Source organism: Neophocaena asiaeorientalis, unplaced genomic scaffold, assembly GCF_003031525.2.
Source record: "Neophocaena asiaeorientalis asiaeorientalis breed wild unplaced genomic scaffold, Neophocaena_asiaeorientalis_V1.1 scaffold77, whole genome shotgun sequence".
Classification (NCBI taxonomy): domain Eukaryota; kingdom Metazoa; phylum Chordata; class Mammalia; order Artiodactyla; family Phocoenidae; genus Neophocaena; species Neophocaena asiaeorientalis.
The window spans coordinates 5,032,758-5,054,774 of NW_020174645.1; the positions used below are offsets into that span (position 1 = coordinate 5,032,758).

At 44.7% G+C, this 22,017-nt stretch overlaps 2 protein-coding genes across 4 annotated transcripts in view; both read right to left on the reverse strand.

Annotated features, from left to right (window-relative positions):
* DDX55 (DEAD-box helicase 55) overlaps positions 1-8,588 on the reverse strand; it is a 16,804-nt gene extending 8,216 nt beyond the window's left edge. The window contains exons 1-7 of one of the 3 annotated variants that reach the window (XM_024758533.1): positions 8,439-8,588; positions 5,815-5,865; positions 5,635-5,721; positions 4,366-4,457; positions 4,224-4,286; positions 2,212-2,361; positions 772-961 (exon numbers count right to left, since the gene is read on the reverse strand). In XM_024758533.1, the coding sequence (XP_024614301.1) occupies positions 772-961; positions 2,212-2,361; positions 4,224-4,286; positions 4,366-4,457; positions 5,635-5,721; positions 5,815-5,865; positions 8,439-8,546 (741 nt within the window). In that variant the 5' untranslated portion in view covers positions 8,547-8,588. Of the gene's footprint in view, positions 1-771; positions 962-2,211; positions 2,362-4,223; positions 4,287-4,365; positions 4,458-5,634; positions 5,722-5,814; positions 5,866-8,144; positions 8,339-8,438 lie in introns of those variants that run through there. The other 2 variants (XM_024758534.1, XM_024758535.1) reach the window with 2 other exon arrangements.
* A 1,593-nt stretch (positions 8,589-10,181) lies between these two features.
* Positions 10,182-19,410, reverse strand: TMED2 (transmembrane p24 trafficking protein 2). Its single transcript, XM_024758640.1, is given in 4 exon segments — positions 10,182-11,711; positions 14,743-14,807; positions 17,456-17,688; positions 19,138-19,410. Coding segments are annotated over 4 exon segments (603 nt in total). The 5' UTR covers positions 19,318-19,410; the 3' UTR covers positions 10,182-11,586.
* Positions 19,411-22,017: the final 2,607 nt, after the last annotated feature.

Sequence of the window (22,017 nt, forward strand, 5' to 3'; positions counted from 1 at the left end):
TTTTTTGGCCACGCCACACAGCATGCAGAATCTTAGTTCCCCAACCAGGGATCAAAGCTGGGCCCCGGCGGTGGAAGCACAGAGTCTTAACCACTGGACAGCCACGGAAGTCCCATTTGCTTATTTATTTGTTTTAATTGCTAAGAGTTAACATATATCAGTGGGAACACTGTACACCATATTGATAAAACTTGGAAAATCTAATAAGTTGTTAAAACAATTATTATAGCTGATCATTTAGAAGGAAAACCAGGACTTCCCTGGCAGTCCAATGGTTAGGACTCCACGCTTCCACTGCAGGGGGGTGGGTTCGATCCCTGGTCGGGGGACTAAGATCCCACGTGCTGTGCGGCGCAGACCCCAAAAAAACATAACTAAGCTTACTGAAAGCAGTTCAAGTCAAAAAAAATTAGTAATTTTTTTCAGTAAATTGCTTTGGCTTTTAATACTTGTTTTATTTTTTCCAGCTTTACTGAGGTATAATTGGCAAATAAAAATTGTATATATTTAAGCACATTTACACGTTAAAAATCTATACATGTATACATTGAAGGTGTACGAAGTGATGACATGCGCGTACACTGTGAAATGATTATCATAATCAAGTGAATTAACACACCCTTCACATAGTTCCCTTTTGTACTTGAAGAACTACTCTGTTAGCAAGTTTCAAGTACACGACACTGTTAACCCCAGTCCCCACGCTGTACCTTAGACCCCTACAGCCTCCTCGATGGCCTGCAGGAGTCAGTGAGACTACCCAGCACTCACCATGTAGTAGTTCTCCAGGCGGGAGGGGGTCTTCTGCGTGCTGCTGGCCGCCGCGCCCTTCTCCTTCACCGAGATGCGCACAGGGTTCCGGAGGCCTGCTCTCACCAGGTTCTCCACTTCTTGTGTCTGAGTGGCCGAGAAGAGGCCCGTTCTCCTCTGCTTCGGCAAAAACTCCAAGATGGTGTTTATGCTAAAAAGAGAGGGCTCATCTTAACCCCTCAATTAACAGCATAATCAACAAATGGTGTTTTATGATACTAAACAGGTTATTTTAAAAGACTGAAAACCATCACAATATTTACAGTAGCTACTACTGGGAGGTGAGATTATGGGCGATCTTCATTTCTTCTTTATACTCTCATTTTCCCAAGGTTTCTTCAATGTGAGCATATAATTTTACTTTTACAATGGGGGGCAATTAAAAGAGTGAAATTAAGACAAAACTTTTTGAGACTAAAAACCATGAAACTGTACACTTTACATGGGTGAACTGTGTAACATATGAATTATATCCCAATAAAGCTACTTACTTTTTTAAAACTCACAGAAACTTTTAAAGAAGCCATGAAGGAAAACACATCTTAAGAACATCAAAGACATAAGAAATGGAATTTAAATTGTGTGGTAGAATCTGAAGGATTAAACAACCTAATGATTTGAAATTCACATGTGGGGACTTCCCTGGTGGCGCAGTGGTTAAGAATCTGCCTCCCAATGCAGGGGACACAGGTTCGAGCCCTGGTCCGGGAAGATCCCACATGCTGTGGAGCAACTAAGCCCGTGCGCCACAACTACTGAGCCTGCACTGTAGAGCCCGTGAGCCACAACTACTGAGCCCGCGTGCCACAACTACTGAAGCCCATGTGCCTAGAGCCCATGCTCCGCAACAAAAAAAGCCACCAAAATGAGAAGCTCGCGCACCTCAACGAAGAGTAGCCCCTGCTCGCCACAACTAGAGAAAGCCCACACGCAGAACCGTAGACCGAAGGCAGCAATCAATCAATCAATAAACAGAACCCGCCTGCCAGTGGAGGGGACACGGGTTCGAGCCCTGGTCCAGGAACTGTGCCGTGGAACTAAGCCCGTGCGCCACAACTACTGAGCCCGCGTGCCACAACTACTGAGCCTGCACTCTAAAGCCCGTGAGCCACGGCTACTGAAGCCCACGCGCCTAGAGCCCGTGCTCTGCAACGAGAGAAGCCTCTGCAATGAGAAGCCTGTGTACCCTATGAACAGTAGCCCCTGCTCACCACAACTAGGGAAAGCCAGCACGCAGCAACGAAGACCCAACGCACCCAAAATATAAAATAAATAAATTTATTTAAAAAAAGAAATACACATGTGGCTAACAGAGACAGTCATGGAGTAACAAAGGAATTCCATCTTGAGCTCCCTTTCATCCTGTGTCACCCGAAGCCCACGAAGTCCAAACTCCAGTACCTCGCCTCGAACCCCATATCCAGAAGCCTGTCCGCTTCATCCAACACCAGGACCTCCAGGGACCTCACGCAGCTGGCCAGATCCAGGCCCTCTGCCTTCCTTCGGAACATGTCCTCCAGGCGGCCTGGGGTTGCCACAATGATGTTCCCACTATGAAAACAAAGTTAACATTTACCGCACTCGCTGGATCTCGGAGACCTCTGTGATTCCAAACACCAAGTTTTGTATTCCCCCCAGCAAAAGTCATCTAAAATGCCAGTGAAGAGAAGGGAGACCACCACAGCGGGAAGACAAGGCTGCGCCGTGAGGGGACAGGTCTGGGTTCCAGGCTGAGATCAAGGGCAGGGCTCAGCAAACTGGCTCTTAGGTCACATATGGATTCCGCTACTTTCATGACATTTTACTGGCACGTAATTACACATCCTCTTTCATTCATGGGTTGCCTCTGGTGGCTTTCACACGATAACAGCAGAGGTGAGCTGTTATGACAGACTGTGTGATCGACAAAGGTAAAATAATTACCATCTGGTTCTTTACAGAAAGGGTTTGCTGACCCCCTGACTTTACTCAACCACTTTAGGTCCCAGGTCACTCATCTATAAAATGAGAATGTGAACAGAACTAGAGATAATTTTATGTAAAGATCACAAACTGGCAGACTGAAAGCCAAACATGGCCCCCACACACTGGGTGACCTGCAGGAAAGTTTTGTTGTTGTTGTTTTTAAATGTGAATTACATGCCAACAGTTAAAACAATGTGGAGATAACACACAGAAATCTGGAATTCCATATTCTTGTAAAACATTCAAAACCTGGAGAACTGAGCCCAGAGTTCTGTGGGCAGCGATCAGTGGGAGGTGAGTACTCAGGCGTGAACTAGCCAGTCCCTCCCACTCCCCGCCCACCCCCTTCACACGTTTATATTATCCTCTGAGCCCTGCAGCAACTCGAGTCTGTGACCCCTGCTGCAAAGTATCTCCCATTGTAGCTGGACACAGCAAGTGCTCAAGAAAAATAGTCTTCTTTATGGAGATTCACTGACAAACTGGGCATAAATTCTACTGCTGCTCATTACAAACCTTATTCATCGTGGTACAATAAAATGCCAAGGAGTGATGGCCATCGCGTATTCAAACACGCATTCCGAATGCTTATTAAACACCAGCCGTGTGCTCAGCGCCTCACTAGGCTCTGAAGGTAAAATGCTGCCGGACAGACACCACCCCGACTTTCCCGAGCCTCCTGGAGACACGGAAGAGCCTGGCACGTGCAGTACCTGGGAGAACGCCAGCCCACTGTGGCAGCAGGGTGGGCTGTGAAGCGGGCAGCGGTGGAGAGTGGTGGCTCACAGGCCCTAGGCAGACACTAGGATCTACCCCAAGGGCCAGGAGGAGCCACTGAAAAGCTTTCAGTGAGTGACATGACCCGACTGGCATTCTGGTTGCTATGCAGAGTGGACTATTGGGGGCAATAGTAGACACACACAGGAGAGAGAGAGACAGAGAAGCCACTGCAGGAGTCCGGGGGGGAAATGAGTAGGAGAGGTGGCGATGGGAAGGTTGACGGTTAGAGACGCGCTCTGGAGAGAAAACGCAGAGGACGTGGTGTCAGCTGGCTGTGAGGGGGAGTGGAGGGGCCGGGACGAGCTGAGGCTGGGCCCCTGACTTCAGGAGAAGCAACGGGGGCAGATGAACAGGAAGCTCCAGACGAGGTGCAAGTCTGGGGATGAAAATTCCAAGCTCCTGTTGTAGACGCATTTGCAACAGCTGTGAGATGCCTGGGGAGATGCCAAGCAGACAGGTGGATCATCTGTGTGTCTGGGGCTCGGGGAGAGGTCAGGGACCACCACGGGAGGGACGAGATCATGAGCCCGTGAGCAAAATGGGAGGTTGGCCTGAAGAAAGAACTTTTTGTGGGGAGGGGGCTTCTGAAGCGGGGGGTTTCCGGTTAAGCCTAGATCATGTGTCGATTCCTCTTGGGTTCAATGCCAAGAGCAAGCAAGGCAACTTACCCGTGTTCCTTAAACCTCGCAACATCCTCTCCAGGATTCCTGCCTCCGATCCAGAGAATCTGGCTAAAACAAGAAAAGCGTCTTTGAGCAGGTCAGGCAAAATCACAGCCCATGGCTGACAGGGACTCTGCCTCCCATTTACCTGAACTGTGGGAAGGGCTTCGTGAAATGCGACAGGACCTCATCTATCTGCACAGCCAGCTCTCGCGTGGGTGTGATGATTATGGCGCCAACCTGCCCACGCGGGGGAAGGCACGTGATTAGCAGAGCCCAGGGCTTGCAGAGCTGAACTCACACGAGACTGCACCCTCCACCTAATGGACGAAGGTTCCCAGAGAAACAGCACTTCCTGGGCTTTTTCAGCAGTGCCCGGTCATGCCCGGTCACAGTACACATCGAGAGTTGACCCTTGAATGATGTGGGGGTTGGGGATGTGAACCTTCTGCGTAGTCGAAAATCCGCAAACTATTTATAGCTGGCTCTCCATACAACCGGTTTCGTTCCTCCATGTCCCAATTCCGCATCTAGGGATTAAACCAACCTCGGCTGGTGTAGACCTATAGTTATTCACTACTGAAAGAAACCCGCGTTTAAGTGGACCTGCACCATTCAAACCCCTGCTGTTCAAAGGTCAACTGTAGTTTGAATTATAGTCAGTCCTCGTTCTGTTCTACAAAGTGGCCACATACGCTGTTAGTGAACACTGGACCATTGCTCCTGGGGAAATGGGGTTAGGTTCCTGCAAGCCTCTGGCCACATCTGTGTCGACCTATCAATACATAAGCTTGTTTTACATATATTTCTGTTTAAAGATACCTTATTTTGTAAGTCAACTATACTTCAATTAAATTATTAAATAAAGACACCTCATTTAATATATACTGTTGATTCATTAACATTGAACCCATAGCCAACAGCACTATCAAAAGAAGCTTATGCAACATGTATTTTCTCCGTAAGGCACATCACAGCCTCTCTGCACTCAGGAACATTCGACAACGCTTCGGCACTATGTTTGGGGGTCATTTTAAACAGTGAAATCACCAAAAAAAAAAAAAAAAATCACAGCAGCAAGTTGACCGGGAAAAGGACACGTGCTTACAGCCTGAGATCTGGAACGAGAAGGCAGTATCGCCCTGATCAGACTCGGCTGGGAAAGTGCCATAAGGCGACTCCCATTTGTCGCTGCCCCATACAGGTGCAGGCACGAGCACGACAGCACACTGAGTGCTGCTCTGGGGAGCTACAAATGAACGTTAAGCAGTAGGCACGTTCATAAACACAGAGCCTGCAGGTAATGAGGACAGACTGTACTTTTTCCTTCTTATTTTTTCAAGCTTTTGACCAGCTTCTTCCTCAACTGTGAACTCTCTGATGACTAAGTGAAAATAAACCGTTTAGCTATCCTCACCTGACTCTTTTTTAACTTCTCTTCCCTTCTCAGGAGAATCTCCAGGATGGGGATGATGAAAGCGAGTGTTTTGCCACTACCTGTGACCTGCAAAGGGCAGAAAGTTTCCGTTTGCTTTTCCTCACAGTTCATTTTGGAAGGAAAACAGGAAGACAAGCTGCATTTACACAAGGTACTCACCGCTTCTGCAGCAACATCTTTGTTTTTCATGAACAGAGGGATGGTTGCAGACTGAAGAGAGAGATGGCAGAGCACTGGTTAGGGGATGCCGTGACTCCACCGATGAGGCCCAAAGCCCAAGGAACACAAGGCTGGCCTTGGTCACACTGGACCCCACCACAAATTGGACTCCGATTACAGTCACCCACAGGGGCCCCAGTGGGGTCAGCTCACAGGTAATACAGCAGCGGTGTCTACACAGATGGCATGGAGGGGAAGTGAGCCAAGCTGGGATTTGGGGGTCCTGAGTTCTAGCCCTGCCTCGCCTACTCTTCCTCTCTGGACCAAGAAGGGTTTGAAGACACTGTGTTCCTTCCAGCTCTAGTATCACAAAACAACGATTTAAATAGGCCCTCTAATTATAAACACCGCAGAAAACCCACAGGGTTACAAGAGGCCTGGCCCTTTGGTTGCAGCAACAAGCAGCTGAACCTGAAGCAGACTCAGGTCTTGGCTTCAAGGTCGCCCCCTCCAGGACCACACTCCACTCCTGGTCCCCAGAGCCTGAGCTCACCCATTGCAACACGTGTAGCACTTTTCTAACTGCTTCAACACAAGTAAGTCTCAGCCTGGGTGATTTCTGTGCCCGCAGGGAATATTTGGCAATATCTGAAGACATTTGGGGTTGTCAAACAGGGTGGGGGGGCTTCCCTGGTGGCACAGTGGTTAAGAATCCGCCTGCCAATGCAGAGGACATGGGTTCGAGCCCTGCTCCAGGAAGATCCCACATGCCGCGGAGCAACTAAGCCCGTGCGCCACAACTACTGAGCTTGCGCTCTAGAGCCCGGATGACACAACTACTGAAGCCCACATGCCTAGAGCCCGTGCTCCGCAACAAGAGAAGCCACCGCAATGAGAAGCCCGCGCACCGCAACGTAGAGTAGCCCCCGCTCGCCGCAACTAGAGAAAGCCCACGTGCAGCAAAGACTCAACACAGCCAAAAATAAAATAAATTTATTAAAAAAAAAAAGAATGAGATTTTTCATTTGTTTTTCACACTAAGTCCTCAAAATCCACTGTACATTTTACACTTAGAGCACATCTCAATATGGACTCACCATGTTTCAAGTGTTCAACAGCCACAGGTGAGTGACTACCATAGTGGACGGCACCTAGACCATCGACTCCAATGGCAGACACTGGGTCTTGTCTGCACTACAGTCCCGAGGCATGGCACAGAGCACTGCCTGCTTCCTCCACACCTTTCCTGAGGAGCCTATGGACATCTCAACTTAACATTTCAAAACAGAACCCTCTTGATTTTCCCTCTGAAGCCTGTTATCCTTCCCAGCTTTCCTCATCTCAATAAATGATACCACCATCCACCCAGCTGCTAAGTCAAAAACCTCAGGGTCCCTGTAGATTCCTTCTTCATGAACCCCACATCTGGCCCCTCAGGAGCCCTAAAGCTATCCCAACATTGACTTTTCAATATCCACTGCGTCCTCTCTACTCCACGCCACCATCACCTCTAACTTGACAGTGGCCTCCTAATGGACCTCCCCACTTCTCCTCTTATTCCTCTAAAGTCTATTTTCTACGCCGCAGTCACATCCCTTCCCTCTCTGCACAGTTTCCCATGGAAGACAGCTTCCCGCTGCATTTAGAATAAAATACAAGCTCCTACAAGGAAGATCCTGCACGATCCAGCACCCGGTTTGCTCACCTCTTACACTACTCATGCTGCTCCAGTCACAGAGGCCTTCTTTCTGTTCCTCCAAGCTCATTTCCAGCCCCAGGGCATTTGCACGGGCATTTCTCTTTGCTGGAATATCATGCCCCCAATCACCCCACAGCCAGGTCCTTCTCATTCAGGTAGCAGCTTAATGACACCTCCTCTGAGAGGCCTCCCCTATCTTATCTCCTATCCTGTACCTTCTTGTCACTGTCTCCTCCACAACACTTATCACCAGCTGAAATTACCTTATTCCTTTACCCCTTTCTCTCTCTCGGGCATTAGAAAACAAGGCCCATGAGTGGGGACCAACACTGCAAAATCCCTGGAGCCTAGAAAAAATTACCCAATACGTAGTTTGTCCTCAAGAAATTTCTTGAATAAATGAATAAACTGGACCAGGACACTTCACTTAGCCCAAGTAATAAAAACAATGACAGCAGGTAACATTTACTGAGCGCCCATGATGTGCCCCAAATTGTCTTAGGTAATCTCCACAACAACCCTCTGGTAATACTATTTTCGTCATTTCACAGAGAAAGGAAATGAAACACAGAGAGGTTAAGCCATTTGCCCAAGGTCTCACAGCTAGAGGGGGTAGGGGGAGAATACGAACCAGGCACTTGGGTCCCAGCACCTAAGGGCGGGGTGGGGGGCGGTGAAGACCCTGGCACAGGTGAGCCGCCGCCTGCCGCCTCTGCTTGGCGATCATTAACCAGCTTGGCATCTCCCGAGTCGGCGCAGCAGAAAGACGTGGCAAAAGTCCCAGCCGGAGGAGTAAAAACTCCAGGATGCGAGTCCTAACACCTACCGGCCGCATCCAATTAAGCGGCTGCCGGGCCCGCCCTGAGCCTCCCCTTCCCCAACTGCCCCCTGCGTACCGAGGGCCCACCTCCCCGGCCCCGGGTACCTGCACCGGCGTCATGTACGGGAAACCCAGCTCCCGCAGGACACCCAGCACCCGCGGGTGCAGCGGCACCGGGAGCGACTCCCAGGAGCCCTCCGTCACGTGCTCCATGGCTAGCTCCGACACCGCAGCTACCAGAACTACGCCTCCCTGGCACACTTCCGTTTCCGCTCGCCAACAGGCCCCGCCCGGAACCGTGCTCCAGTCGCAAAGTTCCGGAGGGCAGGGGAAGGCGCCCTCGCCGCAGGAGAGTGGAAAGCCGAGAGCTGGCGGGTGAAAGCCGGCCGCGGGGGCCCGGCCATGGTGCCATTCGTCCAGCGCAGACACCTGGGCTCGGAGCGCCTTTCCACATCGGGCAGGCATTTGGGCGGGAGGGATTTTGCCCCGGCTCTCACACTTTCCCTGCCAGTCGGAAGCAGGTGGCTGCACAACACCGCGTCCTGGCCAAAGGACAGTAGTAGGTCTGGAGGGAGTTGACAGAAATGTACCCCAGCCCGGGAGCCCCAAATATGCAAAACAGGGTCATGGTGGGGATCCACTGCCTACTACACAATAAATGTTGGTTTACTTCCGAGGAAGTGAGGTCAGAGACCTAAACGGGAACACTGCAGCTTATTCCTGTGTTCACCACTGGATTGACCACTGGATTGACTCGTGCACGTGTCCATTCATTCAGCAAGCTTTTACTGACCAGCTATTATGAGCTGGGCCCATACCTTTAGCTTGGCTTGCTCCCTTACATCCATCAGGACTTTTCAAGTATCATTTCAGTGATGCCTTCCTAATCCACTTACCCTGCTTTATTTTTCCGCCATATCATTATCATTAATATGCCATATAATTTCTAAAAGGTAAATCCTAGGATAATGGGAATTTTTCTGTTCTATTTATCTCAGTGCCTACAACTGGTTACACACAGCAGTCACCCAAGTATTTTAGGAATGAATAAATGGGGACAGTACTTATGCAAACTCCAGTCATCTCAAACTAGAAAGTGAAAGAGTAAAGCCTAAGGCAACATTTTCACTTTAATGCCATCATCACATCCTCAAAACGTCTTTGACAACTGTTTTATAAAATAGGACTTCCAAACAGGTCTGAGAGCAAAGAGAGAAGGAAAACGCATAGCTGCATTTTCATTTTGGGGTCTACTTACTAATTTTCTGATCTGGGGACCCTTTCCAAGCCTGCTTATTTCCATAATGAGGATTATAATAGCACCCAAGGTAACAGATGTTTTGAGAAATAAATGAGGCAGACCATGTAAAGCGCTTAGCGTCGGGCCAGAACATTACACAGTGCTGGATAAGCCATAGTTTCTTTTATTACTAGCAGGCCCTTTGTGTAATAGAGGAAGAGGAAACATTTCTAAAGGCAGAGATCTAGATTCTGGTCCCATCAATCACTCTTCATCTGGGAGCCTTGGGCAAATCATTTGATCCCTTTTAAAGTTATTTCCCACATCCACAAACCAGGTGGTTGAGTGAAAATAACTCAAACTTTTTTTCCAATGAAAAAAATACTCAAGATGTTAATAACACTAACCCATCAAAGGAATCACACAGGGAAACCTAAAATTGGGTTCCTATTTACTATCCTCAAGTTTACAGACATAAAAAGTAACATATTTATAACAGGCATCATTACTCAGAAAACATGACATGTCTCATTTCAAATATGATTAGCAAGTTGGTATTTAACAAATGTGAATTAATCGTTAATATATAAAACACAGAATACCAAGACTGTTTTTAAAAAGAATTGTTTATTTACTGGACCTGGGGCAGATTAGATACACAACCAATTTTAAATGTACATCTTTTAACTCAATTTTGAAGTGTTTTCACACACACACGCACACAAATTGGCATGCAACAGTTGTCCTAAGGTAAAACACAGTCACCTTAAACTGTTGCAAGTATTTTCACCCAAGGTTGAAAAATTGTATATCCTGAACATGAAAACCTGTAACAAATTTAAATTAATTATATAAAACTCGTTACTTGTAGTTTTCCCCTTGCAAAGATCCAAAACAAATGTACAAGTAATCAATATACATCAGTCACAACATAATCCTGGATCATCCCCACACCAAAACTAGATGCTCCTTTAATTTTAAACCCATCATCAGAGGCCAAGAGAAAGTCATTTCGTTTTATACAAAATTCACATGTGCCAAAAAAAAGAAAGACCCAAGAAAAACAAACACCCTAGTACTGACAGGAATGCTCAGTACACTAATTAAACAGTGGCCAAAATGCCACTGATCAAAAATAAAATAGTGGCTGTATATCACTGCAAAGAAATCCAAGAGGCTTTTAACCCTTTGGCTTCAGAAATCCAGATTTTTCCAATTATGTGAATGCATACCTCCTCCGTGCCAAGAGTAGAGAAAGTGGATGTGCCAGCATAGAAAGAAAAAGAACCACCGTTCTCTGCAACACCCAGAGAACTGGCTTTAATAGAGACTTCTTACAAGGTTAGGCAGAAACCAAAAAATGGTTATTAGCTGCTTGTGTCAACAATTTTAAGTGGAGGTGATTGACTTCTAAGCAAAGTAAAACTTTAAAGGGGAAAAAGGTTGTTGGTTTAGGTCTTATCTTTAAAGCAAAAACAAGACAGACAAAGTATAAAAGTACCAACCTGGTAGCATCCTCTAGTCACAGAGCTCTGCCATTAGGCTGGACAGAAAATGTCAAGATTCAGATTGTTGTTTCTGATAAGGACTCAACAACAAAATGAACCTTTAATGACTTCAACTGCAGGATAAGGGATCCCAAGAATGCAGTCATTTTTAGTAAAGTACTATCAGTAAAGTACTATCCTGAACAAACTGCATTTTACTATGAAAACTAAAGGAAAGAAGATATAATAAGGACTATACACCTAATTCCACTTACAGTGTTTGAGTTCTGGAAGGACCTGTATATGGAGAAAGAACTGAAATATGAAATCATGCCAATCACATGTCAAATTTTCACTATAACTTTCCTAAAAAAGTGTTTCCCCCCAATATCTATTAATCACAAAGAAACAGAAGCTGTGAATGTACAGTTTAGAAAATAAAAACATAGAAACTAATGACATTATTATGACCAAAATGTCTGGTAAACAGTGAATTATGAGTTTCAGATCATCAGGAAAAGGCTTTTTAAACAACCCTCCGGACTTCAAAAAATCTCTTCAGGTAGTAGATCTGTCCCAATGTCATGGCAACTAGAACAAGAGCTTCAAAGAAGGACCAAAGGACCACTCTGCTGTTTGTGTTGTCATTGACTGTTGAGGACAAACAAACAAACAAAATTTAACAAAAAGAAAGAAAGAAAAAAAAAACCAGCATAGGCATCATAAATTATCCCCTAACCTTAACTCCATGTGAGAGTAATACTTCACACAACACTCACAGTACTCTAAATACCTCTGTCTTTTGTCCCCAAGCAACTTAACGAACTTAGAAGCAGAGAACTTTAGATTTAGATGAGACCTTAAAGATTCATGGAGTTCAGTCAAGCCCAACCTGATTATGCATGAGAAAAGAGAGGACAAGTGACCTGCCTAAGGTCACAGTCTACGGTTAAAACCCAATCCAACACATTAGAAAGTCCCTGCATTACAATCCTTTTTGCTGAATCAGAAAATTGACTTAAAAAAAAAATCAAGAGATTATTTCAAGATCACAGAGTTAACCAAAAAGCACTACCTACCAAGTCAAAATGTGTCACTCTAAGTGTCTTTCTCTTCAAGCATTTATCCAATAAATATTTACTGAGCACTATGTACAGTACTTAGCATCTGCTCTAGATGGTGAGGTTTCTCAGTTTCATGGACCAGTACTGGCAGCTACTACTAGACAAACTTGAACTAGTCTCATGATTTACCCCATTTTTAAGCTAAGAATTTGATCATCAAAGGAACAGCCGTGACTACATTATTTTATTCCACTCAACTTATATCACATTCTTTCAATTTCCTGATCAAATTCCTTAACTTTTTAAAAGTACTGGGTAGTTTCTGATTTTTCTGCAAATGGCCAATACTGAAAACAATAATAATGAGCAATACAGTAATATAGATGAAAAACTGTCCTATTCTTAGATGTATGTATACCATTTATTAAAAGATAAACTAGAATTGCAATAAATACTGGACTGATGATCACTCAAAAAGAAGTGAAAAGCAATTAAATGTTTCCAGAAAGATAACTTGTACTTATTCAAAAAAGTGGGTTTTTTCCCACAGTAAAAACAGACACACGCCCTAGAACATTAACTAGAACTCTAAAAACCACCGACACTTACATTTTAGTGCTAATTCCATGGCATGAAGTTTATTTCTGCTGCAAACTTAGTAACCAATTTCTAGCATAACTGAATGACTAGCATCTTAAAATTTTTGTCTAAAAGGGGATGGCTGAGTAAACACTTCAAAATATTAAGCAACCACATAAAAAGAAGTATTTACCTCTCCCTTCACTTATAGAAAAATGCATCTTTAAGCTTAAATAGAACACACTGAAGCATACTAACATAGGAAAGTAACCATCTAGGAAAATGTGTGTATATAAGACGCTGTTCTCATGCCATTCACACATTAGCCTGATTTAAAAGCAACACAGAGCTATTACAATACCGTAGTGTAAAAAAAAGTCTCATTAGAGCCATCTCTGAGAAGCCAGTGTTATAGGAAGATGTACAAATAACAAACAACATTGTGGGAACTATTTGATTTGTGAAATTAACCTGAATGTCTAAAATTCTATTTTGTTTGTGAAACAAATACAAGAGTATCTCCATTCAAATTAACGACGAGAGAATAAGGTTGGATGTCCCCATAGACTGGAAGACTGGTGCTTCCTCTGGCTGCTGTGTTCCCAAGAACCTCCTATTTCCTTAAAGCCACCTGGCCTGAACTACTTAAACTACAAAGCAGTGAAAACTCTGAGTCCTCACACTTTGTTCACTGCCCTTCTCATCCCAGAATGGGCTGGCCCCCACCTGGGAGCAAAATAACCAACAGGTGAGGGAGAGAAGGTAGGGATTCCAGAGGGTGAGGAGCTCAAGAGTGCAGGCAAGGAGAAGGAATCATGGAGGAAGAGGCAAGAGAGTATGCATAAAAGCCTTGGTCCATCTCAGGCCCCATTCCATCCCAAAAAAGGGAGAACAGAGGCACTTCTCCAGTCTGTTACATTTACTCATTATTCTCCCAACGACAGGTGAAGTCTGCACTCTAGGTCTTAAAGGGGCCTTTCCATCAGCAGCAAGAATAGATGTAAGAGGGTGGGAAGAACAGAAATCACATCTTGAAGAAATTCAACCTGTTCTTATCTATTTGAGTCGCTCTTCTCTCCACTCCCTACCCCAACTTCAAAACAAAGATTCCAGACATAAGCCACTTTGCATTTACAGACGAGCTTGCTCCCAGTGAGGTCTATCCCCAAGGACAACCTGGAGGATGAAGATACTGAATGGGTGTGGACCTAGATCTAAAATATGGTCATCTGGTCTGTGGGTCAATATGGTATCTCTTAATTTTAAATGCAAAACCAACATAATTAATGTTACATCCTGGGCTAAAACAGGCTTTTGCAACCTAAGACGGGATTCCAATTATCAATGTTTCTGAAGACTAATACATTCTCAATTCCCAGTTTACAAACTTGGGAGCCCAAACTGATCTTCACCTGGTGAGTACCTCTATTCATGGTTTAATGCTTTCTATTTTAACTAGACTAAACAATAGGTTTTAGAAAAACAGCTAAGCCTCAGCATATAACATTTACCACACTGGCACAAAAGTTTCAGATGTGTGATTTAAAACCAATGCAATACCACAGGGAATTCTGTTCAATGTTATGTGGCAGCCTGGATGGGAGCGGAGTCTGGGGGAGAATGGATACATGTGTATGTATGGCTGGGTCGCTTTGCTGTGCACCTGACACTATCACAACTTTGTTAATCGGCTATGCTCCAATATAAAATGAAAAGTTAAAAAAAAAAAGCAATATCCATTTTTCAGTGTTTTTCTCTTCTGCTTTACGAAAACCATTAGCTTACTCCCTAGCTTACCACACATTTTTCTAAACTCTTAAGGTTTGGTTCAGAATGAATGTCCCAATAATAAACTAGTCTAGTACAAAGCTCTACAAAGAAACATGTATACTCAAAAAATATCTTTGCATAGATGTTTTTTTAAGTCAATATTTTAGTATGTTTATGTTTGCAAAATTTCCAAATGAGGAAAATACAAGCAAGCTCTTGGGTAATACACCATCACCAATTCACGGCCCCCAGTCAAATCATTAACTTACTTGCTCTGTGTATTCTCTCCCGAACTTCCATGTATTCCTGTTCATGCTTTACAGCTGTCATATTCCTCCAGAGAAGGCATACAAAAGCAGCTATTTTTTTTTAAATTTATTTATTTTATTTTATTTTTGGCTGCATTGGGTCTTTGTTGCTGTGTGCAGGGTTTCTCTAGTTGCGGCGAACGGGGGCTACTCTTCGTTGCGGTGCACGGGCTTCTCATTGTGGTGGCCTCTCCTGTTGCGGAGCACGGGCTCTAGGTGCGCAGGCCTCAGCAGTAGTGGCACACGGACTCAGTAGTTGTGGCTCGCGGGCTCTACAGCACAGGCTCAGTAGTTGTGGCGCACGGGCTTAACTGCTCCACGGCATGTGGGATCTTCCCAGATCAGGGCTCAAACCCGTGTCTCCTCCATCGGCAGGCAGATTCTTAACCACTGTGCCACCAGGGAAGCCCCAAAAGAAGCTATTTTTAAGAAACGGCTCAGACATCATTTTGGACCACTGATGACAATTTAATTCTCAACGCATTTTTTCAAGTTCATTCCCAGTAGAGAAACCCTTTTCAGAGTAGGAAACATACTATACAACGTTTACTAACTAAAGGACTACAACCCTAAGAAATGTCTTCCAAGGAATTCTTAAGTTAAGTTCACTAAACTCACTGCTAACCATAGTGGAGAAAATAAAAAGACTGGTGGGGGGTGGGGGGGGTGGGGAGGAGGTGCCACAAAACATAAACAAAACCCTAATAATAATCCTATAAATAATGATATTTAAACTAAATCAAAATCTACTCTTAAAAAATCATATAACTCTAATGTTAATTTAGGAGTAGTATCAAAACTGACTTTTAATCTTTATGAAGCTGAGCAGAGAAAAACATGAAGATGTTCTGAGGAAAATCCACACCAACTCAACATTCTTCTATTACAGTCAAAGCAATAATTTCACTACAGTGGGAAACAGCAGGCACTGCAAGTGAAGAAACAAGCTCTCAGCCACGCAAGGTTTAAAAGCAGGTATTCTCTTTAGCAAGGTAAACTAACAGTTCTGAAACATAAGTGTATGCTTCTACGTAATGCTGTATTATGAAAATGAACAAACAGGTATGAAAAAAATATACCACAAGGGAAGACTGCATCAGAGGGGTTTCTTCAGGACTGCCCAAGATTGGGCCTCATCTTGAATTCCAAATTGCCACAGATAATCCTACATTTCTTAAGAGAAACCAAGAGCCTCTACCATTTTAAGGTAGTTGGGCTGGAATCACAAATGATCTCTCACTAGCTTCATGTGAGAAGCCCATGCACTAGGTAGAACCTTTAGAGCAGGGTTTCTCAGGAGGAGCACTGTGGACATTCTGGACCACATAATTCTTTGTGGTGGGAAGCTGTCCAATGCATTGTACAACCACCAACCCAGCCATGAGAATCAAAACTGTTTCCAGATACTGCCGAATGTCCCCTGGGGGGCAAAAATCATCCTAACCTGAGAACCACTGCTTTACAGGAAAGCTTGATTTTATAGCTGCCATTCACTGATATAAACAAGCAAAAGTGAGAATTTTAAATATCGTGTTAAAAGATTTAAGAAGAGTATTCACATTCATCAGCCAACATTTTCTGACTGTTTAGAAAGGACTAATTTCCAGAAAATGAACACAGTCAAAGCCCTTCAAAACTCCTAATTCTCCTTGAGAATTAGCCAAGTCCTGAACTGCAAACAACCGCGGGAAGCAAGCACAGAAATTTCTCAGTAGTATGATGCTCTAAATTCTATAGATTTCAACACCTAAAAACCGTTCACCTTCTTTATGTAAGTCCTCTACTAAGTGCTCACTAGCTAGGGCAAATGATTTTCACATTAATACTAGGAAGTACTATTAAAACTACTACTACTACTAGTTTCCAAAAATGCTGAAGTGTACTGTGCCCAAAAAAAAAAAAATCCTTATGTGCTGCTTCCTGGTAAGCAATTTATCCAGAAGAATCAATTTAGGGTTCACTGCTGGTCAGCTGAGGAAGAAACATTAATCCAACTGCAACATATGTCTGACAAAGCTTTTGTCACCTTATCTAGACACGGCTCCTAGAACTGCATTTCACATCTAACCAAGTTTCAAATGACCTAACCTGTATCTCCTGTAACCAAATAGAAAACTACCAAAAAACAACCACTCTAAAACTCTAAATTAGCTGTAGGGTTTTTTTTTTTAACTAAGAGAAAAAGCTCTCATGCTAACAAACTGAGGTTAGAAAGAAGGAAAGCAGAAATTAGACAGTAGCCAACACAAATATGCAGAAAGACAGGATGCTGTCAAAAATCAATCCACATACCATCCCAGGTATCTCCACCACCTGAAGAAAAGTGTAAGATATAAACACACACATACAAAAAGTTTAGCTAAACTAGTCATGTATACAAATGAGCAACTAAAAATGTATATACCAGAATAAGCAAATTAACAGAACAAACAACCTAAGACACATGTAACCTACATGCTTACAAGGGCGTAAGTGACTAAGCTGCCTGAAATGGCAACTGTAAAGAAGTAAAATATAAACATGAACCTCCAATAACTTCTTTTTGTTAATTAGGAGATTTCGATAAATAAAAAGTATATTTCACAAAAATTTGGTCATAAATACAGTCAGAGAACTTAAATAAGATATCAAACACTCCACTCAGGTGGGTGAAATGTACAGAATTAATATTAACTCTTAGAATGTGTTATCAATCTTCTGAATGTTCATCTCACCTTCTGTTTCCATGTCTTGTCCTTTGGGGGCCTCCCCAATATCAATGGTGAACATCACTATCTTTGGAGTCATGGTGGACATCCTATTGCTAAAACAAAACTTATATGTTCCATCCATGTGAGCAGCAAATGTGTATTTCCCACTGGACTCCCGGTCTCCTTTATAAATTCCTTTATTATCAGGCCCTGTAATCTGGAAGCAGGAGAGAAACGCGTGAGATAGCTCAAAAGATGTAAAATCGTAAGTGATGTCTGTTGGCAATAGAACATTCTCTAAGAAAATGTAACCTGCCGTTGGCTCCACTTCAGTTACTGACACTAACCTCTTTGGGCTGCAGTTCTCCCATTTAAGAAACAAGGCTCTCTGAACACCTTTCAACTCTACATTTGTCTATGTGACAACATCTGTCTTATTTGTCCAACTTAAACGTAAACCCCTCAGAAACACACCTTACACTTGTCTTCAAGTGGCCCAACACCACCAACAAACAGGCAAATATGTAGCTGTTAATATCAAAACCAGAAAAAAAGAAACCTCTTTAAAACCAAGAATTTTGAGCAAGCTACACGTCTAGGTTTTCCTGATTGATCTGCCGGTAAAGGAATCTGCTTCATCTGAGATGCCTAAAGGCCTAAGGGAAAGGACTAGGTTGGAAATTGGGAGCCCCATGTTCTCATCCCAGTGTGTTACCCCACTGTTAGGCCTTGCTCAAGTCAGTTCCTCTTATGAAGCCCGTGCCACCTGTAAAACTTGCAGACTGAAATAGTTGACGTCTTAAGATCTTAGCTAATTTTAACAGTCATTCCTTCCGTCATCTCCTTATTTCTGGACTTCACTTGTTTTGTGCGATTTATGTCCCACTCAGTTGATGGTCACTGTCAGATGGAAAATCCTTAGACCCAATTAATCATACTAACAGGTGAATTTAAATAGTAATTACATCTGGTTTCCTAAAAAGAAAGTCAGAGGCGAGTCATTCCCTGGACTTAAAAATAGACACAGGAGAAATTTTAGGGACTGCGTTTCTTAAAATAACTTTCCCTTTTCTCCAGATACTACGCTGCAGTCACTTCTAAACTGCATGACCCAACTCCACTCTCCTACTCATGAGATGGCTAAACGAGGTATCCGGAGGTTTGTGTAAGAACGAGTTAACTCGAGTGAAAAAAAATAAAGGCAAACACAACGTGAACGTCTGCCTAGCACTCCTCCATAGCTTCCGATTTACTTTTTCAGAAGTTTCCATGCCACGTCCCAACTTTAATTTGCACTATGAAGGGAAGCAGCTGATGACCGGATCGAGACCTGCCACCAGCTAAACGCGACTGTGAAAAGCCTCCTGGGCCCGGAGCTGACACGCGGCGCCTGGTCGACAAAGCTTGGCGAGAGATTCCAAGGGGAACACGCCGTTCAAGCTGAGAATCCAAAGCAACCACGCAACGGCTCCGTATCCCGAGCGGAGCCCGGAATCCGGGCGGGCGCGGGGAAAGGGACCGTTAGGGGGTCGCCGGGTGGCGGCTCAGGCCCCTCCCAGTACTCGGACAGCGGCCTCCGTGTCCCGCTCCCCCCGCGGGCCCCGGGTGCCGACAACCCCCGAGCGGCCGCGCGACCCCGCCTCGGCCGCGGGCAACGCGCCCGCACCTCCACGTCGATGTCCAGGAAGCCGCCCTCGGCCACCTCGAAGATGAGGCCCATTTTGGTGCCCGAGGTGACCCGCTCGAAGAAGCACTCCTCGGCATGCGCATCGATGCTGACGAAGTAGCCCGAGGCCGTGGCCAGAAGGGCGGCCAGGAGCACCAGCAGCTCAGCAAGCGTCACCATGGTGGGGCTGGGGCCGAAGCCAGGACCGGGAGTGCGGCCTCCAGAGCCGCCGTCGCCGCTGCCACCGCTGTCGTCTCAGCCGCCGCCACCTCAGCTCCGCCCCTTCCGGCTGCGCCACCCGAGGGGGCTGATGCGGGCGCCGTGGATTGGTGGGCGCCAGTTGCTGCCACGTAACGGACGCACGGCGGCCGCCGAGGGACAAGGCGGCTCTGCGCGGCCCGAGCCTGGACGGTGGCTCCGAAGGACCAGAAACCATCGTCCGTATCCCTATCCCCGTTCGCGTACAGCCTAAGTTTCCGTGAAGCACACTAGAAAGCGGTAGTATCAAGAAACCTCTTCCGCCCCATGCACGATCTTCTTAGGATTATCCATGAAGACGGCGAAAGATTTGGAGGCAGCAATAGGAGTGGAAGGAGGAATGGGGCTGAAGCCAAGGACTTGAGATTTTATGTTAGCCTCCCCTCACCTCGCAACAACCGACTGGGGAAGGATGGGGACAGGTATAGACTGGGAAGGGGCACGAGGAAACCTACTGCGATGTTGGAAATGTTTTATATCGCCACCTAAATGATGGGTACATGAGTGTTTACGTACGCTTTTTTTAAAACTCAGGAAGCTGTATACTTAACGGTAACGCTCCGTATTTTACTGTATGTATATAATACAACTACAAAAAAACAAAAAACAAAAAAACTTTACCTTGTCTACATCCTCCAAAATTAGAAGTCTCTCACCTCCCCAAAGTCTTGCTGACACCCCACACCCCTTTAGCTCTTGCCAGCTACTAAGACAATTTTTTCCGAGTCTTTGCCTCCTGGCATACTCCTACTCATCCCTCAAAACCCAACTCAGATGTCCTCTCCAGACCTCCTTCTGCCAAATACTAGACCCCTTCCTCTGTGTTTACAAGGCAGATTTGTGCCTACTGAGTTATCGTTATTTACCAGTCTGTGTCACTCTTGAGGCACTAGTCCTGGCATGTCTGTACTATGCTCTTAGGCTGTAGCATAGGGCCACAAAAAACCTCACTCATGACATGTTAGCTGACATATCAAGTTCACTGAACTGGCCTGAAGATGAGATATGGGTTGTTACTCCAGTGTTGCACATAGCTGTGTGACCTTAATTATGTTCCATCACCTCTCTGAACCTTAATTTCCCTATCTATAAAAAATGTGCCACCACATTCTTTGCTTATCTGGTAAAGTTATCATGAGGATCCGGTGACGCTATGTACATAGATGTGCTGTGCAAGTTTGAGGGATTATTTCTTCAAAGGCTATCAGGCAATAGGGGGCAGTAGTGGCCCAGTATCCAGTTTCCCACTCAGGTGTCAAGAAACAGGTGCAGCTTGGGTGATGGAAGGTTCCTGGCTGTGACAATGTGTTACTGAACTCAGAGTTCTAGTAATGGTCCCCTGATTCCCCACCTTGCAAAAGGCCCTGCTTTTCCTGGCAGGTCAGTTCCATAATGTTATCCTGGCAGCCTTCACTGGAGGGAGGCTCAGCCTAGAGCTTGCTTCTCCAGCCTCACCAGCCCATTTAGAAGCCACTATTTCCCTATAGTAAATCTCCTTCTGCTTGTACCTTAAGAGGTTTCCTATTAAAGTGAATTAAACTGACAAATATAGCCTTTTGTACTTCCCAAGCAACCCAACTCTGTAGAAAAGTACCAAGAACAATTCTGTTTTTATCTGGATGTTAAATGTTAATTTTCATTTTCAAACTGATTAAATAACATTCTAACTCCACTTGTCAGGGATTTAAAATGGGGACACTTAGCATCTCAGTGGACCACAGTGAATTATATATTATGGGGGTTTTATTATGTAAGTCATGGGACCCAAATCCAAATGCCTTCAGGGATCAGGCAGTTTATATGAGATGGCATCAGCTTAAGGCAATAGGGAGTAGGGAGGAGTGTGGCAAACTGAAGCATAGATGCTGTATCTAAATACATTCAACTCCAATTTTTGAAAACATGGTGGTAGCCAAACCAAAGATGCAGCCAGAAGTCATCTATAAATTTATATGTTATATTATAAAAGTAATGGTGCTATCAAAAATTGGAAAAGAGACAAAAGTAACTCTAATCACAAAACTATAAAATCTATCAACTACATGGTATATTTTCTTCTTTGCCCAGGTTTTTCTTTTTAGCACCCTTGTCATAATTACTCATCAAGTATCTTTCAACAATATTTCAGGATCTGAAGACAAATTACTTCAAAGAACTACAGGCTCTCAGGATTTGTCAGGTCACCCGCAGAGTTGTTCAGCCATCACCACTGTCTAGTTCCAAAACATTTCATCACCCAAAAAGAAATGCTGACTTATTAGCAGTCATACCCCATTCCCCATACCGCCCCCCACCCCAGGCTGATCTACTTTCTGTCTCTGTGGGAGGAAATCATACAATATGTGGCCTTTTGTGACCAGCTTCTTTCACCCAGCATAATGTTTTCAAGGTTCATCCATGTTGTAGCCTGTGTCAGTATACCATTCCTTTCTATGGCAGAACAATACTGTATTATGTGGATAGACCATATTTTGTTTACCCATTCACCCATTGATGGACATTGGGTTGTTTCCACTTTTTGGCTATTATTAGGAAAGCTGCTATGAACATTCACGTACACATTCTTGTATGGACATAGAGTGGACAAGATAAATTATTTCTTCGTGGAATCAGAGGCTTGTT